Consider the following 19,940-nt stretch of genomic DNA (forward strand, 5'->3'; position numbering starts at 1 on the left):
AAAAAAACCAATATGCATCAGGTCCACGTAGCATCAGGTCGATTTGGGGATGTATTATTAATATCATTTTGAAAACGGATTTTTATCTCAGTTGACATGCTAGCTAACAGTTACGAGTAAAAAAACTGAATAACCGATTAAACCGGGAAAAAAAACTAAAAAACCGAACCGAAAAAAAAACTAAATTAACCGATTAGAAACTCACAAAAAAGTTTCGGATCGGTTCGGTTTCGGTTTCTAAAGTCTGAAACCGATTAAACCGAACCAAACCGAACCGGTTCAACCAGGCCAGTACTTAAAAAAAACAAGTATAAATAGTATGTTTTTTCTAACCCTAAATCTAAATGCATTCTCAGCCACCCCCTCTCTGTCTCTCATTTCTCAAATCTTACATGGTCTCTGTCTCTCATCTCTCAAATCTGTCTTCATCTTTTCCAATCTTCCATGCTCTTTGTCTCTCATCTCTCAACTCTGTCTTCTTTTTCTCCATGCATTCTCAGTCCTGTGTCAATTTGGGTCTCTCCCTCTTCTCCAAAGGACAGGTAATGGATTCTTTTGGGTTTCTTGAATTTTGCTGATTCTTTCTCATTTATTTTACAGGGAAAGATGCAACAAACGATTTTGAAGATGTGGGTCACAACGATGATGCTAGAGAGATGATGGAAAAGTATGACAATATTGGTGAGGTAGATGTAACAACAGTCCCAACGAAACGCCTCTACGTAGCACCAGGTTTGGAAGGAACAAACCCTAAAGACAAGAAGCCTGGGTTTCTGATTAAGATCTGCAACTACTCGTGCCACTCCTGATCTTGGGCTTGACTCTTGCTGTCCGAACCTACACCAAGAAAGAGTAGAGGCTATGATTTATCAGGATCTACCCTTTTGAGGGGTTAAATGGGGATTCAATCCCTTGCGTTGTGTTTGTGCTGAAGATGCTTTAGTTCAGTATAAAAAATAAAAGTGCTGAAAAATGTGGTTAATAAAAAGCCTAGAAAAAACTCAACCGGAATAATTTCGGTTTGAACCGGTTTGGAAAGGAAAAAAACCGAACCGAAATTAATTAGTTTGAACCGGTTTTCGGTTCGGTTCAAAAACTAAAAAAAAAATTGGTTTGGTTGTTTATTTTGGTCCAAAACCAGACCAAACTGAAAATACTCAGCCCTACTAACTAATGTAAGGATAACTTTAATCCTTATTCTCGAACAAATAAATAAATAAAATCAAACATTATCTATGGATTTGTTTGGATTATTTCCATACATTTTTCTCATTGAATTTACATAGAAACCTTACAAAGGGATTGGGAATAAATGTACTATAGACTAAAGATATCCCTCCCTCTTACATCTTATTTTCATGTCCAAATATGTGAAATTGTGAATGCACTTCTACATGTAGAAAATTTTCAAATCAATTTCAAGTTAAGGAAAGTAAAATAAAATCTTGGATTGAAGATTCACTCTGAGTTCTGTACATTTAAGAAATAAAATATGACTAAGAAAAATGCAATGCATAGTAGAAAAACCAAACATCGATACTTAAACTCCCCTAATTTATAAATATTTATTGCCTAATATCTATTTAAGTTGTTTTGTAATGAAAAATATGGGCCTTCCAAAACTTATATAAAACTCAAGCCAAAAAAATCCAGCAAGTACCTTGTTAAATGTTAACCACATGTTTCACTGTTCCACACTGTCGAACGTTTGATTCCAAGAAACTCCTTGTAACGTGTCCGTTTCTTCTCCACTAGCATATCAAACTGACCTATTTCTCTGTTTAAACCAAGCCCATATGATCCCACCTATTAGCTGGAGTGCTTAAAGTTTCTGAGAAAACAGAAGTGAATAAAAATGGAATCCATGTTGCTGAGGCTTTTCTTTCCACCTCCTCTGCTTATTAAAGCAATGTCTGTGGTCTGTGTCGTGTCATTAGGAAAAGTTGGGCTCTCAGAGGTTAGAGGAAAGAACCTGCGGTACTCCAAATTCTTGAATATTGATGAAAAGAAGTCCAACAAAAAGCAGATTCAAGTCTCTAGTAGAACAGGCATGCTTATTGCTTACACACCATCATTTCTTACTGGTGCTGTTTCCTTTGGGCTTTTCCCAAATGAGGATCTCAGGTTTTTGTTCGTCAAATCCACTCTAACCTTCCATTTCTTCAAAAGAATACTTGAGGTAATTAATCCCTCCCTCCCTCCCTCCCTCCCTGTCTCTAGCTAATATGATATGATAACATGCAAGAATGTGGCGATTTGGATGCCTATTAAAGAAGGATACAAGCCATATAGTAACCAGAAAATGTTTTTGTCCACCAGGTGCTATTCATTCACAGATACAGCGGGGGGGTGGATGTTGAGTCTCTGACTCCAATCACTCTTAGTTATTTCACATCCTCTGTGTTTGTCATCTATGCTCAACACCTAACACAAGGACTCCCAGAGCCAGCAGTTGATTTGAAGTATCCAGGGATTGTGTTGTTTCTGATAGGAATCATCGGTAACTTCTACCACCATCGTCTCCTTTCCAAACTGAGAAGCAAGAATGACAAAGAATACAAGGTTCCCAAGGGTGGCTTGTTTGACCTAGTGATTTGCCCTCACTATCTGTTTGAGATTCTTGGAATTTTGGGGATCTCTCTCACAGCTCAAACATTGTATGCCTTTTCTTTCTTCATTGGATCAACTCTTTACCTGATGGGGAGGAGTTATGCCACGAGGAGATGGTACCTTTCACAGTTCAAAGATTTTCCCCGGGATGTGAAGGCTCTCATTCCTTTTGTATTTTAAATCTGTTGGAATGAAGGAATCACATAATTTTTAAAAAAATAAAATAATTTGATGGTGGTGATAATGATAAATGTAATTGTTTTTTTGGTTTTGGAAGGAAGAGAAGCAATTGAAAATCAATGTCATCTTCATCGTTGATGGTGATGGGAACGTCAACGTAGACTTTTTACCGTGGAGATGGCAGAACCTGGCTGGTGAAAAATTGCAATGGTAGTTAACAACCTCGTCATTGGATCTGGCTATTTGTTTGCATTGGGTGGTGAAAATTTCCTACAGTAATGAGATAACTATTAATCTTAAAAGTTGTTGGGGTTAGTGTTATTTTTTAAAATATTTTTTATTTAAAAATATATTAAAATAATATATTGTTCAAGAATGATAGTATGCTTCTCATTAAAATAAAATATATTAAAATAATATTTTTTTATTTTTTAAAATTAATTTAGCACTGACACATTCCAAAAACAAAAAAATAATATATATATATATAAAATAGCCCGGCAATCCCAAATGGGGCTAATAGAGTGCAGCTGCTTGGCAACCTCATGCCTGCTGTCCCTTCCACACCAACAAGGCGTAACTACAGGGCAATCTCAGAACTTCCCAGGTTTTTTGTGCTCTTTATTTGGGAATAACCCCGCCTAGTTAGGCTTCCCAAAAAGGCAGGTTTTGAACTATGTACCAAATCGACGAGGAAATCACACACTTGGCAGAGGGATTATCTCAGCACCATTACCGATTTTCCCCAAAAACGCATCTAAGAATGCACAAGTACAAACCATGGTGAATTGACAATACCTACATAACACATGGGACACCTGTTGAGTGCACATGGAAATGCACTGTCAGGTGATAGCAGCGCAGGCAATTCTAGATTTCTGAATCATCATCAAAACAAGCCAAATCCAGTTTATAGCGATGTTAGTTGGATTATATGGCAAACAAGGAGGTCCATAAAAATATCGAGGAAGGTGGGGGGAAAAGAACCAGCTACAAATTTGCTCCAAGAAAACCCCATCTTGAGCTCCAATACCAGCAAAAGACTTTTATGCTGCTTAGCTAATAAGCATTGCATTAAAACACAGCAAAAGACTAAAAGTTGCAGAAAACAAAATTTAAAGAAGACTCGTGGGTTCAACCCAAACTTTAAAAAATTCAAAGCATTCTTACATGTAGTTCATAAATCTGGAATCCAAGTCTTGATAATCCAACCGTAAACAAAACCCATTAGCACTCACTAGCTACTACATAACAAAATAGTCCTGATTGATTACCACCAAAACCAGGATGAGAATCTTGTGGACAAGCAGTAAGATGCCCATCAACGGAGTCTCCTAGCTTCTCTCTCAGACTCAAGCAAGGTAAGAATGTCACCTTCTCTGACTGGTCCCTTGACGTTCCTCATGATGAAACGGTTCTGGTCATCAATAAACTTGACTCTAACCTGAGTGACCTGTCCACGAGATCCAGTCCTTCCCATAATTTTCACCACCACTGCATGCTTAATTTGACTATCCATACTACAACAAAAACAGAGCAAGGTAAACTCAGTCTCACTCTAATGCGATCAAATCATAAATGTGGCTCACATAGCAAACACCGGATCTCCAATTTCTAATAATAAGCCAAACCCACTTGAGGAAAACAAAATAAAGAAGACCCATTTGACAAACACCAGAATCAGATGATAAAGTTCTAAACTTGAAGCACAAAACAGAGTACAAACAAGAACCACAAAAACCAAACTTTACACCCAAAGACTAGCATACATTACTTCAACAAACAAGTCAATGAAATCCCAAAATGGGTTCCATCAGAAAACACCGAATTTCTAATCCATTAGCTAAACTAAAGCAAACCCATTAAAGAAACTAAGAATTAAAAACTAGAGATCAGAACTTTAAACATAGCAATGAAGAACGAAAACTAAAAAGACCAAACTTTACAAGCTGAGCTAAAACATGCATTACTAAAAGAAGCAACAGAGATGTCAAAGAAGACAAGGCTAATAATACCTGAAGGAGCTAGATATCAACCAAGGGAGAGGAAGCGGCTGCTGCTAGGTTCGCACTTCTCACCCTGACTGCAATAAGAGAAACAAAAACCCTAGAAAGACAGGTGTTATACGGGTGTTTTTATACATTTAGAGATTGAGGGTATTATTGTCATCTAAAATTACTCTCAGAAAAGGACATAGTTATCCCCCAATTATTACCTAATTCTCAATTACATGTACAAAACAAACTATTCTCAATTGAGTCCTCCGTCAATAGGACATTACTCAATTAACCCTCTTATGGAAATGTTTCCATTTTAAGTCATAAAAAAATTATTATTAATTTTAAATTAATGTTACTCTACTATCTTAAAAAATGAGACCTACCATGATGGTTATAGGGAGCATATTCAAATGAATATATATTTTTCTTAAAATATTTTTTCTTATAAGTTTTAATGATGAGTTTTCAGTATTATTTGATAAATTAAAGATATAATTATTATTTTTATTTAGTATCTAATCAATAATTACGTAATAGTTGATAGAACATCTACCTGCCCCTTCATTGTATTTGTGGAGAAAATACTCTTAAGTACCTAGTAATAATATCTTCAAAATTACCTGTTTTTTCTAAAAATTATTCCTTTCATGTCATAAATTTTAAAGATGAGGTATGTGTAATATTTGATAGATTGAAAACGCAATTGAAATTTCCTTCGTTTAGGACCTAATTGATAATTACGTGATAAGTGAAGGACCAACTTATCCTTTTCTCTATTACGTGATAGATTGAAGCCGGAAGTGGTTTGAGGTCGACGAACCTCATTGACTAAATTTTTTATTAACCGCTGCGTCGTTTGCGGGGCACTTTCTTTCTACACGATGCGTCTTTTCTTAGCTTGATAAAAAGACAAGTTAGACAAGACAGTCACTTCACTACATGTCCAAGAGACAACCTCGACTTCAGTTCTTGATTTGTTGAGAGAAGAAGAGGAAGAAGAAGGTAAAGTTTTGTAAACTATGTAGCTGTTATGTCTTGTTATTTGAATTTTTCATTGATATTTTAAAGATAATGAAGAGAGTTTATCTGGGTTGGTAATCATTCTACTTTAACAGACTTTCCATGTTTTCTTGCTCGGTGAATGTCCTTCTTAAGGCTAAAGATACTGTTGGAAGTGATTTACATTATGAATTTGTATGCGGGATGGTTAATTTTGATGAAGCAGGATAGTTCTTTGTGCCCAACTGGTGAATTGTTTAAAGAACATTACTTTGTGATAGATTTTGCTACTGTATAGGAATGCTGCCGCTTTTTAACTTAAACTTGTTTTATTACTAGGTGAAAATATGTTGCCTGCATTGTATTACTTTTAGCATTATCATCATTTTGGTTCATCTTTGTCGTATCACAGTTGTTTATGATGATCACACTTTAATTTTGGTCTTGATGGTGGTTTTGATCCCAAGATTCTTCAATGGATATAAATAGAGGAACTTTATAAATTTGCTTGTGCTTAGACTAGAATGTTTTTTTTTTTTGTTATTATATGAAGTTCTCAGTTTGCTAATCTTTTAAGCTGGTTTTTTTTTTTATTTATTAGCAGAGTTGATAGACCTATTATGGATCGGCTTGATGGTTCTGCGCATCTCATAATAGTGTCAGATCTTGATTTTACAATGGTAGAACAGTTGGCTGCTTTTTGTAAAATTGCTCAGTGTCATGCTGTGGTTATTTTAGTCATGTACGTAGTGGCTTCTGATGCAGGTGGATCATCTTGATCCTGACAACCTAGGCCTTCTTAGATTTAATGCTATGTGGGAAGCCTACTACCGTCAAGATTCTCTGCTAGTTTTCTCCACCGGAAGGTCACCCACAATTTATAAACAGTTGAGGAAGGAGAAACCTTTGTTGACCCCAGATATAGCCATAATGTCTGTTGGAACTGAAATTATGTATGGTGAATCAATGATAAGAGATGAGGACTGGGAACAATATTTAAATAAAAATTGGAACAGGGAAATAGTCACAGAGGAAACAGCCCAGTTTCCAGAACTTACTCCTCAGGTACGGTGTTTAGCCAAATGACATTGATTATTATATCTGGTATTTTGAGTCTAGAAATCGACTACAAGAGAGCAGATATTTTAATATTACTGTTATTTCATGGAGAAGAGCTGAAATCATATACTAATTACTATGATGATACCAGACTTTTGTGCATTTTGAGTTCTAATATACTGAACTTCAATGGGTCATTGCAGTCTGAAACAGAGCAACGGCCTCATAAAGTGAGTTTTTTTGTGGAGAAGATAAAAGCCTTGAAAGTTATAAGGTCTCTATCAGAACGTCTAGAGAAGCGTGGGGTAAGATTGCATTTGTTCGCTGATTCTTAATATATTGATATGAGCAGTTTCATCTCAATGAGTTATAAAAGCATTTGGATTCATATATATGAATGAATCTGTCCCTTTTACCATTCAATTTTGATCTCTTCTTGGGCAGTTAGATGTTAAACTGGTATACAGTAATGAGACGGCTTTGGATGTATTACCAAAAGGTGCTGGCAAAGGACAGGCTCTTGCTTATTTGCTTGAAAAATTTAAAGTTGATGGGAAGATGCCAGTTAACACTCTTGTCTGTGGTGACTCTGGTAATGATGCTGAACTATTCAGCGTCCCTGAAGTATATGGTGTGATGGTTTGTATCCTCATAAGCTTTGTAATTTGCTACTCCTGTTATTCTTTTCCATTTCTCTGACATATGGTAACATTTGTATTTATATTATGAAGGTCAGCAATGCACAGGAGGAATTGCTGCGGTGGCATGCAGAAAATGCAAGGAACAATCCTAATATAATTCATGCAACAGAGAGATGTGCAGCTGGGATAATACAAGCCATCGGTAATTTTAGTCTGGGTCCAAATGTTTCTCCAAGAGATATTAGAGACTTTCAGAAATGCAAAGTGGAAATTTTCAGTAGTGGTCATGAAGTTGTGAAGTTTTATTTGTTCTATGAGAGATGGAGACGTGCAGAAGTTGCCAAGAATATGCAAACTCCAAAGTTAATATTTGTAAGTTTAATAGGATTCCTTTTACGTTAAAAATGAAATTCAAGTAACATCTGCATTTTGTTAGGCATTCATTAGAAGCAGAATGTTTCAGTAAATTTATGGACATTCTTTGAGTTGAAGCTGCATTAGAAGTTGTGGGGAACTTATGCAGGAGCTTTTATGGCTTTTAGGGAGAATTATTGTTTTTTAGTTATTTTTATTTTTTTCCCCAATTAGTTTAGGAGATTAAATATTGGTAAATTACTTATTCCCGGTTTACATGATTAAAAAATTCTATCTGGAGCATGCTAATGCAAGTTTTGTCTTGTCACCTGAATTTTGTGAGTGCTTGAACTTTTGTTTGGTGGTGTCATCTTTTTCTGCCTTCGCCCTTTCCTTTTTGTTTTTCCCTTGTAGGAGCTGCCTTTTCATTTTATCCTTCAACGATACTGACATCTGCTTACTGAGTTTCCTTTGCTCCCCAGTTTCCATTGGGTACATTTGTGCATCCTTCAGGAGTTGAGCAACCAGTCAACCACTGCATAGATGTAATGGCAAGGTTGCATGGGGACAAGCAAGGAACCAATTATCGCATATGGGTAGATCGAGTTTCTTCAGCACAAGTTGGTTCAGACACATGGCTTGTGAAGTTTTATAAATGGGAGTCATTTGGTGAGATTTATTTTCCGTCATCCTACGGTTCATTTACATGTACTTTTTTGACGGTTCATTTACATGTACTTTTTTTTTCCCGATTTGTATCGGCACTGATGTTTTGATGGAGTTGCTTTTTATTGATAGACAAGGAACTTTTTGACCTTCGGTTTTAATATAGTCAGATAAATACTTGGTTATCTAAACATCTTTTTTGCCTCTGTACAAATTGATTTTCCTGTGGTTTATCATGTTGGATTCATTTATATTCTCATTTCTTTTATTTGCTTTGACACATGACCATGACAAAATTACATTTCAGGGGAGGAACGGCTTGGCTGTTTGACCACTGTCTTGCTAAGTTCAAAGGTAGAACTGTAGTCCAGCGCTCTCTCTATTTAAATATCATTTGCCATGTTGATTATCTGCCTGCTGGTTTCACCATATATGCCTAACACCAGTGATTAATCTGTGGTGGGTTTTGGGCAGGCCAATGTACCTGATGGCTTCACATGGATGCACATGCATCAGACATGGCTAGAAGGTTCAGAACCTAAAGATCAAACAACCTGGTTATTCTAGATTTCAAACAAGGTGGGTTAGTGTTTGTTTTGACCCAATACATTGGTCTTTATTGACATTTGCTTTTCATTCATAGGCCTTGTTTGCGTGATGACATACAAAAATATAGCTGTTTATAGACTGCAGAGTTTAAGACTATCAAAATATTGATGTCGCTACAAGTCATAAGATTATAGTTTGAGAATGTCATTACAAGTAATAGAATTGTCTGTTTTGAAATCATTTTCTCCTCTTTTTCTTGAGAAGCAAGGATGAAAATGGCTTAAATTTATAGGACACTCGTTTTTCGTGGCCCGTTATTTGTCCTTGCGAGTCTAAATAAATAGAATAATATTTAGAAAAAAGTTATGGTTTACGTTATATTAATTTGCGAGGTAAGTATTAACTTGTAATGCCCAGCTTTGTAACTTGTGGAGAAAACTACTCGTACTTGATACCTGAGCTCCATGGTTTGAAATCGTTGATTGTGATGAACTAAGATATTTACCTGGTGAATCTCATTGCTTCACATCTCTTCATTTTTTGAGGATATGGAATTGTGAGAAGCTGCCATCCATCCATTCCAAGCGTAAAACGCTGCACAGCTCTAGCGGGAATTAAAAACATGGAACTGTCCTGAGTTGATCTCAATTCTCAGTGATTTCTGAGAATTTAAAATTTTAAGAGTTCAACCAAGAGGACTACAATGTTGCGCATCTCTAGAGGGATTTTCAATAATAAATTGCAAAGGGCTTATCCAATTTAATGACGATGATTTACAGGAATTGTCCTCGCTTCGTTATCCATTGTACCATGTGATAAGCTCGTCAGTAGGGGCGGAACTAGAAAGTTTTAATGAGAGAGAGCAAATATTTTATTTTTGAAATAGTTGAATGCATAATTTTTATGAAAAAATTGAAAATCTAAGGACTAAAATCAAAATATTTTAAAACTCTGGGGCTGCTATGCTCCCACCAAAGCATGTCATAGGTCCGCTCCTGCTCATCAGTTTTGAATTTGATTGATATAGTTTCCGACAGTTGCATTCTTTTGTTTGATTAAGGAATCATTTTGTTAATAGAAAAACACTTTTCTAAAAACTAATTTCTCCCACGTAACCTTAAGGAAAGTTGGTCAAGTAGAAAATACTTTAACTGGAAAAATTAATCTCAATAAAAAGATCTTGTTTTGTTTTTTTATCTAGAAAATACTTTCTAATCTTTCAAAAAATATATATAGTTTTCTTTTTTAATTGGAATTTATTTTTCAATTTTATTCTTTTTAAATTTTATTATTTGTCAAATTTGTTTTAATTTATTTTATTGCTATTTATTTTATTTGATATGATTTATAAAATTAGATTTTTTTTAATTTCATTTTTCTTTAACTTTTTTATTTGTTAAATTTTGTTTTTATTCTTTTAATATACTTAAAAAAAATTAATAAATTTATTGTTGAGATACTTATGTACATGATGATGATAAAAAGAGTTGAATCGAAATGATTGCCTTGAATGGTGAAGAAATGCATGAAAATAGTTAATTGTTAATCAAATATTCAAACTAAAAATATCTAGGTAGTTTTATCTTGGAAATAAAACTAGTAAATGAAGGGATTTGAAATTTGTTTATTTATAAAAGTTATAGCTAGAGATATTAATTTTTAAATGAAACTGATTTTGTTTAATTTAAAATTGTAAAACTCCGGGATATCGCTCTTCTTTCAAAATTAATTAAGTTATAACCTCTCAAAATTAATTAAGTTATAACCTCTCAAAATTAATTAAACAAATTGTGTATTTGGGGATATCGCTCTTCTTTCAGAAAATTGTAGCTATGGCAATGGCTCTGTCATAAAATATAAGATCTTGTTCTCTGGGTGGAGAAGCTATTCTTGTTTTGAAAACGTGGTCAAAACTGTCCAGCTCACTGGATTCCTTGCCCAGCAAAAGTTCATGGAATAAAATTAAATATAAGCCATTAATATTCTTTAGGTTTTTTTTTTCGAATACGTGATCGTATCTGTCCATCTCACCAGATTCCTTGCTTTACAAGAGTGTATGGGATAGCCCAAATCTTGGGTTTTTCCTGCATATATTCATCTTTTTACCCAGAAGACTCTAGGGTTTCATTAGTGTAGTAAAAAAGATACGCAGTAGTTCTTGCAATGCTCAACACGCAGTCTGTTCTTTTAATACCTATGTTACTTCATCAATGAGAAATTTGTATGAGATATCCCCATGTTTTTACGTAGAATATAAGAGGGTTTGAGCTATTTTTGGTAATTTCAAGGATGGTAAAGCATTTCAGGACATTACACAATTGTTTCTTTCTCCTTTATCTCACAATCTTTTCTTTAAAAACACAAGTAGTTGGCCTTTCTATCTTACATTAGTTCTTACAGTATCGATCTGAAAGAAATGACTAGATATCATTCCTTCTCTGTCCCCTATCACTTTCTTGCTTTCTTGGTTTGTTTCATCCTCGTCCATGCTTCCCCAGCAGCCGCTGATAAGCCAACCGAGCTAGTAGACAAGGTCTGCAACCAAACATCAAACTACACTCTCTGTGTCGAAGCTCTTTATTCCGACTCACGTACCCCAGATGCCGATAGCTACACACTGGCCTTCATCTCCTTTGGATTAGCATACACCAATGCAAACAACATCAGAGACTACTACATAGCAGAGCTACTCAAGAATACTTCTAGTCAAGATTACCATTACCGTCTCGAAACATGCAGCCATGATTATCTCAGGGCGGTTTCTAAACTAGAAGAGGCCTACAATGACTTGAACTCGGAGACCTTTTTTGGGTTGGCTGAGTTGGCAGGTATTGCTTCTGAAGCTTCTGATCATTGCCAGGATGCTTTCAAGGGAATCTCTTCACCACCTTTAGGGAGCAGGAATGGTGATTTAAAACGTCTTTGTGAAATCGGTGCCATCATTGCTAAGTTGTTTACTGGATCCTCGTGATCATGATTTTATACAATTATGTCTCCTTGCAACCACGTACATAAAGAAAGCTTTTAGTTCTTTTTTTGTTTCTATGATCACATCAATAATTTAGCATCTATATTGGTGGCTACATCCAATGATTAAAAGGAAGTCGTAGATTCGAAAGACCATGGAGGAAGAAGATTGGGGGCAATGCAACTTGTTTTGGTCCTATTTTTTTATTATTATTTTAAAGTAACACGGGCCAAAAAAATCACCAGTGAAAAAATAATTAAGAAAATAGCAAGCAACCCTATAATTATTTGAAAATGATTACTGGGTAGGTTCATTAATAAAATAGATAAATATTAAAACTAAAAATATATTTCAATACCATCAATGTATTGTTCTACAGTATCCGAAAAGATTTTAGCATGTGGTACTTGAAAAAAAAAAATAGCCAAGGGCATTCTTGAATTGGCTAATGCACGTCAAAGCTTTAATTTCTTGAATCGGCTAATGCACGTCAAAGCTTTAATTTCTTGAATCTTGATACATCCTTGGTGCCATGCCGTGTGGTCCTATGTGCTGACAAATTTGGGTGATTTGGCCGAAAAATAGCCATTTCGGTAGGCTAAAGGGCATCCTTAATTTGCCACTTTCTGAATTTTGATCAATCCTTTCTTTTTCTTTTTTGAGAAATTGATCGATCTTTGGTGCCAAACCATTTGGGTCATATATGCTGACAAATATGATTTATGACTTTTTTTTTTTTTTTTGAGGTTTGAATTTAGGGCTCAAGGGAGATGGTAATTCCAATGAAAATTTTAAATTTACATAATCATTCTAATCCAAACATTTTTTAAAAAAATCTTTTTTACCTGACTCGGATGATAACCTAATTTTTTTCTTACCTCAAATTCTAAAAAAAAAAATGGAATTAACTAGTCAAAATTAGATTAAAAGAGTTTATGACTAACCAAAATTAAGACAGAGAAATTGCAAGCCCATTAGTTTTAAAAATATTTTTGACCAAATTCAAATGATCAAAATGACCCGAATTTCTTTTATATTTTATCCAAACCTACCGAAAAGATTTTAGATAATTACTCAAATTACCCATTTCCTGACAATTTGTTACCCAAATCCCTAAAAGCTGGTACATGTAATTCGGGTATTTTATATTTTTTAAAGCCCTCACCCTGGTTTCATGTTGTTATTGGGCTGATTTCTGCGCAATTGACGCTAGGCCCAGGAAAACTGCTGCAGGGCTCACTAGTAAAATCTAATCTCATTCCCATTGGGCTCATACTAAAATGTAACTCAATTCCTATTGGGCCCCCTAGAGAAGTGTAATCTTCAATCGTATTGGGCTCCCTAGTAAATTATCAAATGCAAATGTATCCATCTAACTGGTTCGTGATAATAATAATGACAATAATAAACCATTGATTTTGTGACAACTAACAAGAGCTGAAAACGCACAGGATAAGGATACAGATACAGAGAATAGAAAGCACTTCGGCAGATTTCCGAATAATTAATCAAGGTTTCAATGTTCTTCTTTACATTAAAAAAAAAAAAGTAGAAATTCTGGAACAAGAATTGGAAAGGCTGCTACAAGTCAATAAGATCCCTCTATGCTAGCAGAGCATTTAACGTCAAACAAATCATGTTCGTTACCTTTGAAGCCTCCTTCCTCTGCCCAGAGCTCGCTCACTAAGTTGGGTTTAACCTATCATGATTTGGCAAAAGATTTCATTAATCAAGGAGCCTGGGAAGCAAATCATAAAGGTTGATGAGAGAGATCGACTCGTTCAGAAAATAACTTGCATGTGGTAGGTCAGGTGAAAAGTATACCTATGAAACATAAACTGAAAATTACAGAAACCATGAGAAAGAGTGCATATGGCCTCCCAATAATTCCAGCTGAGGTTGACCTGCAGACAAACAGCATTGTGGGTTTTAATAGGTATCCATACAAAAAAACAGGTTCTTTCATTGAACAAAAACCATTAACAACGAATGCTATAGGTATAGCACCGATTTCTGAATTCACGTGTAATGGAACCAAAATGCCAGGAAGCACTCTATAAACTCAAGGAAAACACCACACGCCAACTGAACTATTTATATCCCTTGTACAGCGTAAACAACTCTCCATCCAATGACTTGCATGTACCAAGGGATATGAGAAAAAAGAAAGTTAGAGTAGCCTGCAAATTCCTTCTTTTTGTGCTCGATAATAAAAGCTACCAGATAATAAAAAATATTGTAAGATGCAATTCCGTAATAATACTGAAACACAGATTAAAATTTCAAAACAATTATTGAACTAGACTTACCTTCGCACAATGTCTGGAGCCGACTTGGTCTTCAGACCAAAGTCAAAGGGGAAGAGTGGATCATAATGGGGATCCCCGACATTCATTGGTAGTTGGTCCACATTTTTGAACCATGTTCTTGGAAGTTTTCCGGTGAATCCATAGTCTCCAAAAAGGGCATCAGCGACGCCTTGCCCTTCCGTGCCAGGTAACCATGCTGCCACTAAGGCATCAATCGAGGAGAGGTATGGCTCAATCACAATAGGTCTGCCAGAAATGACAACAACAACACACTTGACTGTCTCGCAAACATTGCTGATGACACTGGGACCTGGATCTATCATTGTGAGGTCCATGCTGTCTCCTGCAGTCTCGGCATAAGGAGCCTCACCCACAACAATGATGGCATAAGCAAAATTATTATCCTTAATGAACTTGCTATCAGGGTTCTCTTGGAACACAACTTCTGTGCTTGGATCAACAGTAGATTTTATGGCACCAAGGATGGTGGTTCCTAATATGAAAGGGGAAGTATAAAATTTATTGTTCTCATCACAAGGCATACAGAGGATATTGGATGAATTGGGATCAGAAATCACCACAAAAAATGATACTCTAAACCATTGTAGATATGCACTTTTCCTAAATTCTTAGAAGGATATCTTAGGACCTTAGTTTAGATGTTTGACATGTGCCAAACCATCATTAAAGTTTTCGAACCTAAAGAATAAAGAAATGATTCCAAAGAAGCGTCATCTATGTTATAAATAAGTGAAGAAATTTTCAATATGTCCAAGGAGGTGAGAATAAGACAGTTATACATATATTTTTAAGGGAGGGATTCATAATGCAGTCTGTAACAGCATATTAAACAAGGCATACCCCTAGTGTATCCGTTGCCGCTAAATCCTTGCCATTGAATAGTCCACCCACCACATTGATAGCCCAAATTATCAGCATGCGTACCAGCTACTAGAATCTTAGAAACCTTCCTGGGAAGTGGAAGTAAAGGATCAGTTTCATTTTTTCCATTCTTCAGCAGCACAAGTGATTTCCTTACAGCTTCCCTAGCCAAGTCTCTATGTGCCTGGATAAGTAAAAGGATGTTCACCATTCATGGCACCATATTTTAAAACTAAGCTCAGCATATCAACCAGGTAAACAGACAGGGGAGATATATTTGGGAGGAAAGTAAGATAATTTAATCAAAAAAGAAGATTCATGTCACCTGGTAATGCAAGAGAGCTTTCTTGAACATCTTACCTCATGCGAAGCATTGGGTGCCAAATTTCTAAATTAAAAGACCAATTCGAAAATACAGACTCTAGATACTGAGCAATGATTTGCTTTACTGACCTGGCTTCCAAGCTCATTAACAAGACTGAGATCAGCTAAAGGGTTCTCAAAGAGACCCAAGGTGAACTTCACTAGCAAAATCCTCCCCACAGCATCATCAATGCGATCCACTGGGATGACATTGGTCTTGACCAGATAAGTAAGATCATCAATGAACTCTGTGTGGTTGAAAGGCAGCATGACCTGAAAAAAAGAGAACCAGAAATCCAAGTTTCAGAATTATTCACTCTCAGCCATCTCTGCAGGGCAGAGAAGAGTTCACTTGAATTCAATCTCAAATGACATTGCCCATAACATGGGCTGCTAACCATGTCGATGCCAGCTTGGATCGCAGCTTGGACAGAGTATGAGTAATTTGCACGTGGTGGTGAAGTGATCCTGTCAATACCCTGCCAATCTGAGATAACAAAACCCTGAAAGTTGATCAAGACAGCAACAGCAGTTAGCCTGGGTACCAAATTTCACGTTGCATATGTATGGTTACATTACCAAATCTACATGGAGCATGAGATCAACTGCAACAGCTAACCATGGAAAAACCAGTGATGTTAAGCTTATTGCCAAAAGGATCCCAAAGGTCACTTTCATGATCTGGAAAGAATCAAGCGCGATGCTCTCCATATTGCCCAGGGCATCATAGAAAGATCAATGAACAAACAGTGCTGGTAGCATGCTCTTGATCATGATATCCCTACTATTATTAAGGGAGTTAAAATGATGGCTAACCATCCTTGATCATAAAGGATGTTGGGCAGTAAGAAAAAAATTAACTCAAGAATGAGTGCAAAAAATGAAGAAATAAGATGGATTAAATAATGAAAAACATGCAAGAAAATGAAGCCGATTCATCAGCACAAAAAAAAAATACAATTAGAAATGGTTAATTTGGAATGAAGCCAGAACAACAATACTTAAGCATGCAAGTGCATTTATAATTGAGGCTAAAACAATGCCACTATTTTAAAAAAAAATCAAAGACTTGATGGCGAGGTGTTTGCTGGAGGAGACTTCCAGGCAAAGCCAACCTACACAAAGGGGTGGAATTATGTTTTTATTGAGCTGGGCCATGCACCTAGCAGAATCGTCTCAAATGCCAAAAGTTGAGGTTTTGCCCATGGTACAGCGTAAAAATCTTTGATAGGTATTGGAAGCTGAAGGTTCCAAGAATTGCTGTAAAACCTATGTCCAAATCCTTGTTTATTGCAAGAAAATACAATTTTGCCACAATTCGTAAGTGTGGATGCTGGCTGAGCATTGAAATTAAAATTGAAATGTGAACCTGACCTTAAACTTGAGGGTGTTCTTGAGGAAGCCAGTTATTAGCTCACGATTTGCGTGCATCTTTTCCCCATTCCAACTGGAATAGGAAACCATAATAGTTGAAACACCTTTGATGATTGAATCTGAATAGGCAGGCATGTGGATGCTCAGTAGCCCATGCTTGTCAATAACTGTATTGTTCTCATTGATGCCCTTGGTTGTTCCACCATCACCCACGAAGTGCTTTGCACAAGCTGCAACCTTTTTCCTACAAAAACAGGAAAGGAAAAAGGAAAAAAAATCAGAAGGAGAAAAAAAAAAGACAAATCAAATGCATGTTTAGAACAGTTGAGCATAAAATGCAGGTTGCTATAAGTAGATCAACAGTAGAGAAGGGGTAGAAAAAAGAGGGGATAGGCTTCTTTTTTAGGTGCTCTGGTTCATTCTTGTAGAATAACACCAGTTAAACACTACTAGTGCTGAGAACTGATTTATGTGGCTGCTGTTACTAAATACTAAGAGCCAGGACATGAATATGCTAATTCTTTTGGATATCAGACGTATAAAAGAAGCAAAACTAGTGACTTGAAGGATGTTGATAAGGCCTATTTATGAGAGATGTTTAGACTTCTGAAGGTCGCAAAACTGGTGACTTGAAGGACATTGATAAGGCCTATTTATGAAGGATGTTTAGACTTCTGAAGGTCCGTACTTCCCACCAACATATGGAACTCCTTTCCGAGAATTAACAGGAATGTCGCCTTGTAAACCAGGTATGATCTCAGTCATAGCCTGCACAACTTTGTGATCCTCGCTGTAGCTTTCATAACACCGACCCCACCTTGGATCTTTGCAAACCTTCGGAGCAGATGTAATGAAAAATACAAAATTAATATGAAAAGTGCATGAAAGGCACTGCTTGATTCACGTATTTAATATCTACAAAAAGATTTAAGAACTGATAGTGAAGTAAGTTATTTACTGCGATACATGGAGCAAAGACATAAGGAATTCCTGTCGCTCTAACTTCAAGAGCGGTTGCACTTCCAATCCTCTTCACCAGGTCAGGATCCCTATATGTAAGAAGTCCAATAAAATATAAAGTCAACACAGATTAATGGGCCGGCATGAAATTCTATAATAAATGTGTGGGTGCTTTCCCGGTAAAAAAAAGATTAAAATTGATTGATCCAAAGATCAGAAGACTTTAGGATTATTAAGTTAAACCAGACTAATGGAAACCAATGTGTGAGACCACCAACAAGTTTTACTGTAGATTACTTCGCTCTTCTGCAAGAATGGAAATGATATGTCGACCTATGCATGTTGAATTTAACATGTATACTTTCATTAGCACTAATTACAAAGCAAAGAGACAGAAAGTGGAAGACTTCTTTTACATAAAGCATACACTAAATATATTATCTGAACTAAAGCCTACAGGCAGTTTGTGAAATCGATGACTCTGTAGCACAAAGTTCTTGTTGTGAGAGAATCAATAAACAAGGAACTTAAAATTTATACTTGCCTGGTAGCTCCAAGCCCAATATTGTGAGGAAAGATTGTGGCATTAAAGACATTATTATGCCCATGAACAGCATCAATGCCATAAATCATTGGAATCCCCAATCGGCTAGACAACGACCCATGCTGAAACCCATTTATCATATTAACCCAATCCTCAGCACTGGCATTGGGAAGTGGTGCGCTCCCACCTCCACTCAAAACACTACCTGCACACAATCATTCCCGTTCAATACCATCATAAACTCATTATCCCATCAAACAGGAACAACAAAGCAGCACAATTTACAAAACCAGCAATGCTAGCGCAACACTTGTTCACAACATCTCCAGGCACAAGCTCTACAATTTGTGAGTATCATAGCTCTCAAAGAAACTGTCATTAGCACCACACCGACAAAATTTAACGCAAAGCAAACAATATTGGGGAGTTTTAGATATTACCAATGCAGTAAGTCTGCATAATATCCGGAGAGGCTGTCAACCTATCAATTTGAACCATTTGACCAATTTTTTCTTCAAGCGTCATTCTACTCATCAAGTCCTTAATCCGAACTGCTACTGGTTGCTTCGGATCTTTGTATTTCACATCCTCTCCTACTGCCATTGCTATCAGCACCATTAACCACAGCATTATCCCCATCATCTTCATCAAAATCCTAGCCATAGCCTCCATTTTCCTACACCACAAAAAAAGGAAACGAAACGAAATAAAATTCAGCTAAGTTTCTACGATCCTTTCTCATTATTACAAAACAACAAAAGAAATTAGTGCTTATTTATGATCTGTTTGGTTGCTTAGAAAATGGAAAGGAAACAGTACGAAAATCGAACCAATAACCTTCTACATTCAGGATTTTTTTTTATTTTTTTAATAAGTGGCGTGTAAGATATGCAGAGCACAAACATTCAACAATTTTCCTTATTCTTTCTTTGCTGCACTTTCTCAGCAACCAAACAAGCAAAGCAAAAGAGCAAACTTAAACCTTAGCTTCTATGATCCTAATTATTCGAAGAGTAAAAATAAACAGAATCTCGTTTTGCTTTTCGTTTGGATGCTGAGAAAATGGAAAGGAAAACGAGAGAAAATCAAACAGTTGAACCTCTCTGCAGCATTTCCAATGCAACAACTTCCAGCATTTGAAAAAAAAAAACTAGCGTAGGAAATAAAATAAGCAGAACGCAAACGTTTTACTGTTTTTGTTTTCTTGCTGCATTGATTTTCTCAGCAACCAAACACGGAAGCAAGAAAAAATGAAATAAGCGCACTGTGTGTGTGTGTGTGTGTGTGTGTGTGTGTGTGAGAGAGAGAGAGAGAGAGAGAGAGAGATTACTTGAGACGAGAGTCTGTTTAGTGTTAGCGAGAGACAGAGAGAGAGAGAGGGGGGGGAGTGGAGTGTGGAATGTGTACTACTGGGTTTTGCTGTCGATATAACTGTGCTGGCGGTTTCTTCTTATTGATTCTTTGAGTAAAGTTCGACTTGGA

General features: G+C 36.2%; 5 protein-coding genes and 1 long non-coding RNA gene across 9 annotated transcripts; 3 read left to right on the forward strand and 3 right to left on the reverse strand.

Annotated features, from left to right (window-relative positions):
- Positions 1-165: 165 nt before the first annotated feature.
- LOC127905618 (uncharacterized) lies at positions 166-1,800 on the reverse strand. The gene is made up of 2 exons (XR_008059807.1): positions 1,661-1,800; positions 166-837 (listed from the first exon to the last, which is right to left on the reverse strand). It is a non-coding gene; the product is annotated as an uncharacterized LOC127905618 (long non-coding RNA).
- On the forward strand, positions 1,705-2,861 carry LOC7486864 (uncharacterized). Its single transcript, XM_002310933.4, has 2 exons — positions 1,705-2,179; positions 2,320-2,861. The coding sequence occupies exons 1-2, from the start codon at positions 1,856-1,858 to the stop codon at positions 2,788-2,790; spliced, it is 795 nt and encodes a 264-aa protein (XP_002310969.2). The 5' UTR covers positions 1,705-1,855; the 3' UTR covers positions 2,791-2,861.
- A 1,043-nt stretch (positions 2,862-3,904) lies between these two features.
- Positions 3,905-4,949, reverse strand: LOC7486865 (40S ribosomal protein S28-2). Its single transcript, XM_002311889.4, has 2 exons — positions 4,806-4,949; positions 3,905-4,310 (listed from the first exon to the last, which is right to left on the reverse strand). The coding sequence occupies exon 2, from the start codon at positions 4,307-4,309 to the stop codon at positions 4,112-4,114; it is 198 nt and encodes a 65-aa protein (XP_002311925.1). The 5' UTR covers position 4,310; positions 4,806-4,949; the 3' UTR covers positions 3,905-4,111.
- A 671-nt stretch (positions 4,950-5,620) lies between these two features.
- Positions 5,621-9,298, forward strand: LOC7490873 (sucrose-phosphatase 2). 3 transcript variants are annotated; one of them, XM_024607398.2, is made up of 9 exons: positions 5,621-5,792; positions 6,391-6,469; positions 6,555-6,854; positions 7,052-7,153; positions 7,293-7,487; positions 7,580-7,861; positions 8,326-8,512; positions 8,817-8,863; positions 8,984-9,298. In XM_024607398.2, exons 2-9 carry the CDS (start codon positions 6,410-6,412, stop codon positions 9,074-9,076), a joined length of 1,266 nt encoding a protein of 421 aa, XP_024463166.1. In that variant the 5' UTR covers positions 5,621-5,792; positions 6,391-6,409; the 3' UTR covers positions 9,077-9,298. The 3 variants fall into 3 exon arrangements, with proteins under 3 accessions (XP_024463166.1, XP_002310970.1, XP_024463168.1); XM_002310934.4 differs by having other exon boundaries at positions 5,622-5,792; positions 6,394-6,469; XM_024607400.2 differs by lacking the exon at positions 6,391-6,469 and having other exon boundaries at positions 5,622-5,792.
- Positions 9,299-11,193: 1,895 nt separating this feature from the next.
- On the forward strand, positions 11,194-12,090 carry LOC18101284 (cell wall / vacuolar inhibitor of fructosidase 2). Its single transcript, XM_006379377.3, has one exon. The coding sequence runs from the start codon at positions 11,475-11,477 to the stop codon at positions 12,027-12,029; it is 555 nt and encodes a 184-aa protein (XP_006379439.1). The 5' UTR covers positions 11,194-11,474; the 3' UTR covers positions 12,030-12,090.
- Positions 12,091-13,497: 1,407 nt separating this feature from the next.
- LOC18101285 (uncharacterized) lies at positions 13,498-19,876 on the reverse strand. 2 transcript variants are annotated; one of them, XM_024606152.2, is made up of 12 exons: positions 19,789-19,876; positions 18,899-19,134; positions 18,459-18,663; positions 17,913-18,003; positions 17,643-17,788; positions 16,955-17,198; positions 15,979-16,083; positions 15,671-15,853; positions 15,197-15,401; positions 14,336-14,828; positions 13,851-13,930; positions 13,498-13,725 (listed from the first exon to the last, which is right to left on the reverse strand). In XM_024606152.2, the coding sequence occupies exons 2-12, from the start codon at positions 19,128-19,130 to the stop codon at positions 13,721-13,723; spliced, it is 1,989 nt and encodes a 662-aa protein (XP_024461920.2). In that variant the 5' UTR covers positions 19,131-19,134; positions 19,789-19,876; the 3' UTR covers positions 13,498-13,720. The 2 variants fall into 2 exon arrangements, with proteins under 2 accessions (XP_024461920.2, XP_052311509.1); XM_052455549.1 differs by lacking the exon at positions 19,789-19,876 and adding an exon at positions 19,650-19,729.
- Positions 19,877-19,940: the final 64 nt, after the last annotated feature.

Source organism: Populus trichocarpa, chromosome 8, assembly GCF_000002775.5.
Source record: "Populus trichocarpa isolate Nisqually-1 chromosome 8, P.trichocarpa_v4.1, whole genome shotgun sequence".
In the NCBI taxonomy this organism is placed as follows: domain Eukaryota; kingdom Viridiplantae; phylum Streptophyta; class Magnoliopsida; order Malpighiales; family Salicaceae; genus Populus; species Populus trichocarpa.

What these genes read in the sequence shown, in the direction of transcription:
- LOC7490873 (XM_024607398.2), top strand. Translation starts at nt 6,410, where the DNA reads ATGGATCGGCTTGATGGTTCTGCGCATCTCATAATAGTGTCAGATCTT. An exon ending in AACGTCTAGAGAAGCGTGGG is followed by an intron (nt 7,154 to 7,292) that starts GTAAGATTGCAT and finishes CTTCTTGGGCAG; the next exon opens with TTAGATGTTAAACTGGTATA. An exon ending in TTATAAATGGGAGTCATTTG is followed by an intron (nt 8,513 to 8,816) that starts GTGAGATTTATT and finishes ATTACATTTCAG; the next exon opens with GGGAGGAACGGCTTGGCTGT.
- LOC7486864 (XM_002310933.4), top strand. Translation starts at nt 1,856, where the DNA reads ATGGAATCCATGTTGCTGAGGCTTTTCTTTCCACCTCCTCTGCTTATT. An exon ending in TCTTCAAAAGAATACTTGAG is followed by an intron (nt 2,180 to 2,319) that starts GTAATTAATCCC and finishes TTTGTCCACCAG; the next exon opens with GTGCTATTCATTCACAGATA.
- LOC18101285 (XM_024606152.2), bottom strand. Translation starts at nt 19,130, where the DNA reads ATGGAGGCTATGGCTAGGATTTTGATGAAGATGATGGGGATAATGCTG. An exon ending in TATGCAGACTTACTGCATTG is followed by an intron (nt 18,664 to 18,898) that starts GTAATATCTAAA and finishes GATTGTGTGCAG; the next exon opens with GTAGTGTTTTGAGTGGAGGT. An exon ending in ATTGGGCTTGGAGCTACCAG is followed by an intron (nt 18,004 to 18,458) that starts GCAAGTATAAAT and finishes TCTTACATATAG; the next exon opens with GGATCCTGACCTGGTGAAGA.
- LOC18101284 (XM_006379377.3), top strand. Translation starts at nt 11,475, where the DNA reads ATGACTAGATATCATTCCTTCTCTGTCCCCTATCACTTTCTTGCTTTC.
- LOC7486865 (XM_002311889.4), bottom strand. Translation starts at nt 4,309, where the DNA reads ATGGATAGTCAAATTAAGCATGCAGTGGTGGTGAAAATTATGGGAAGG.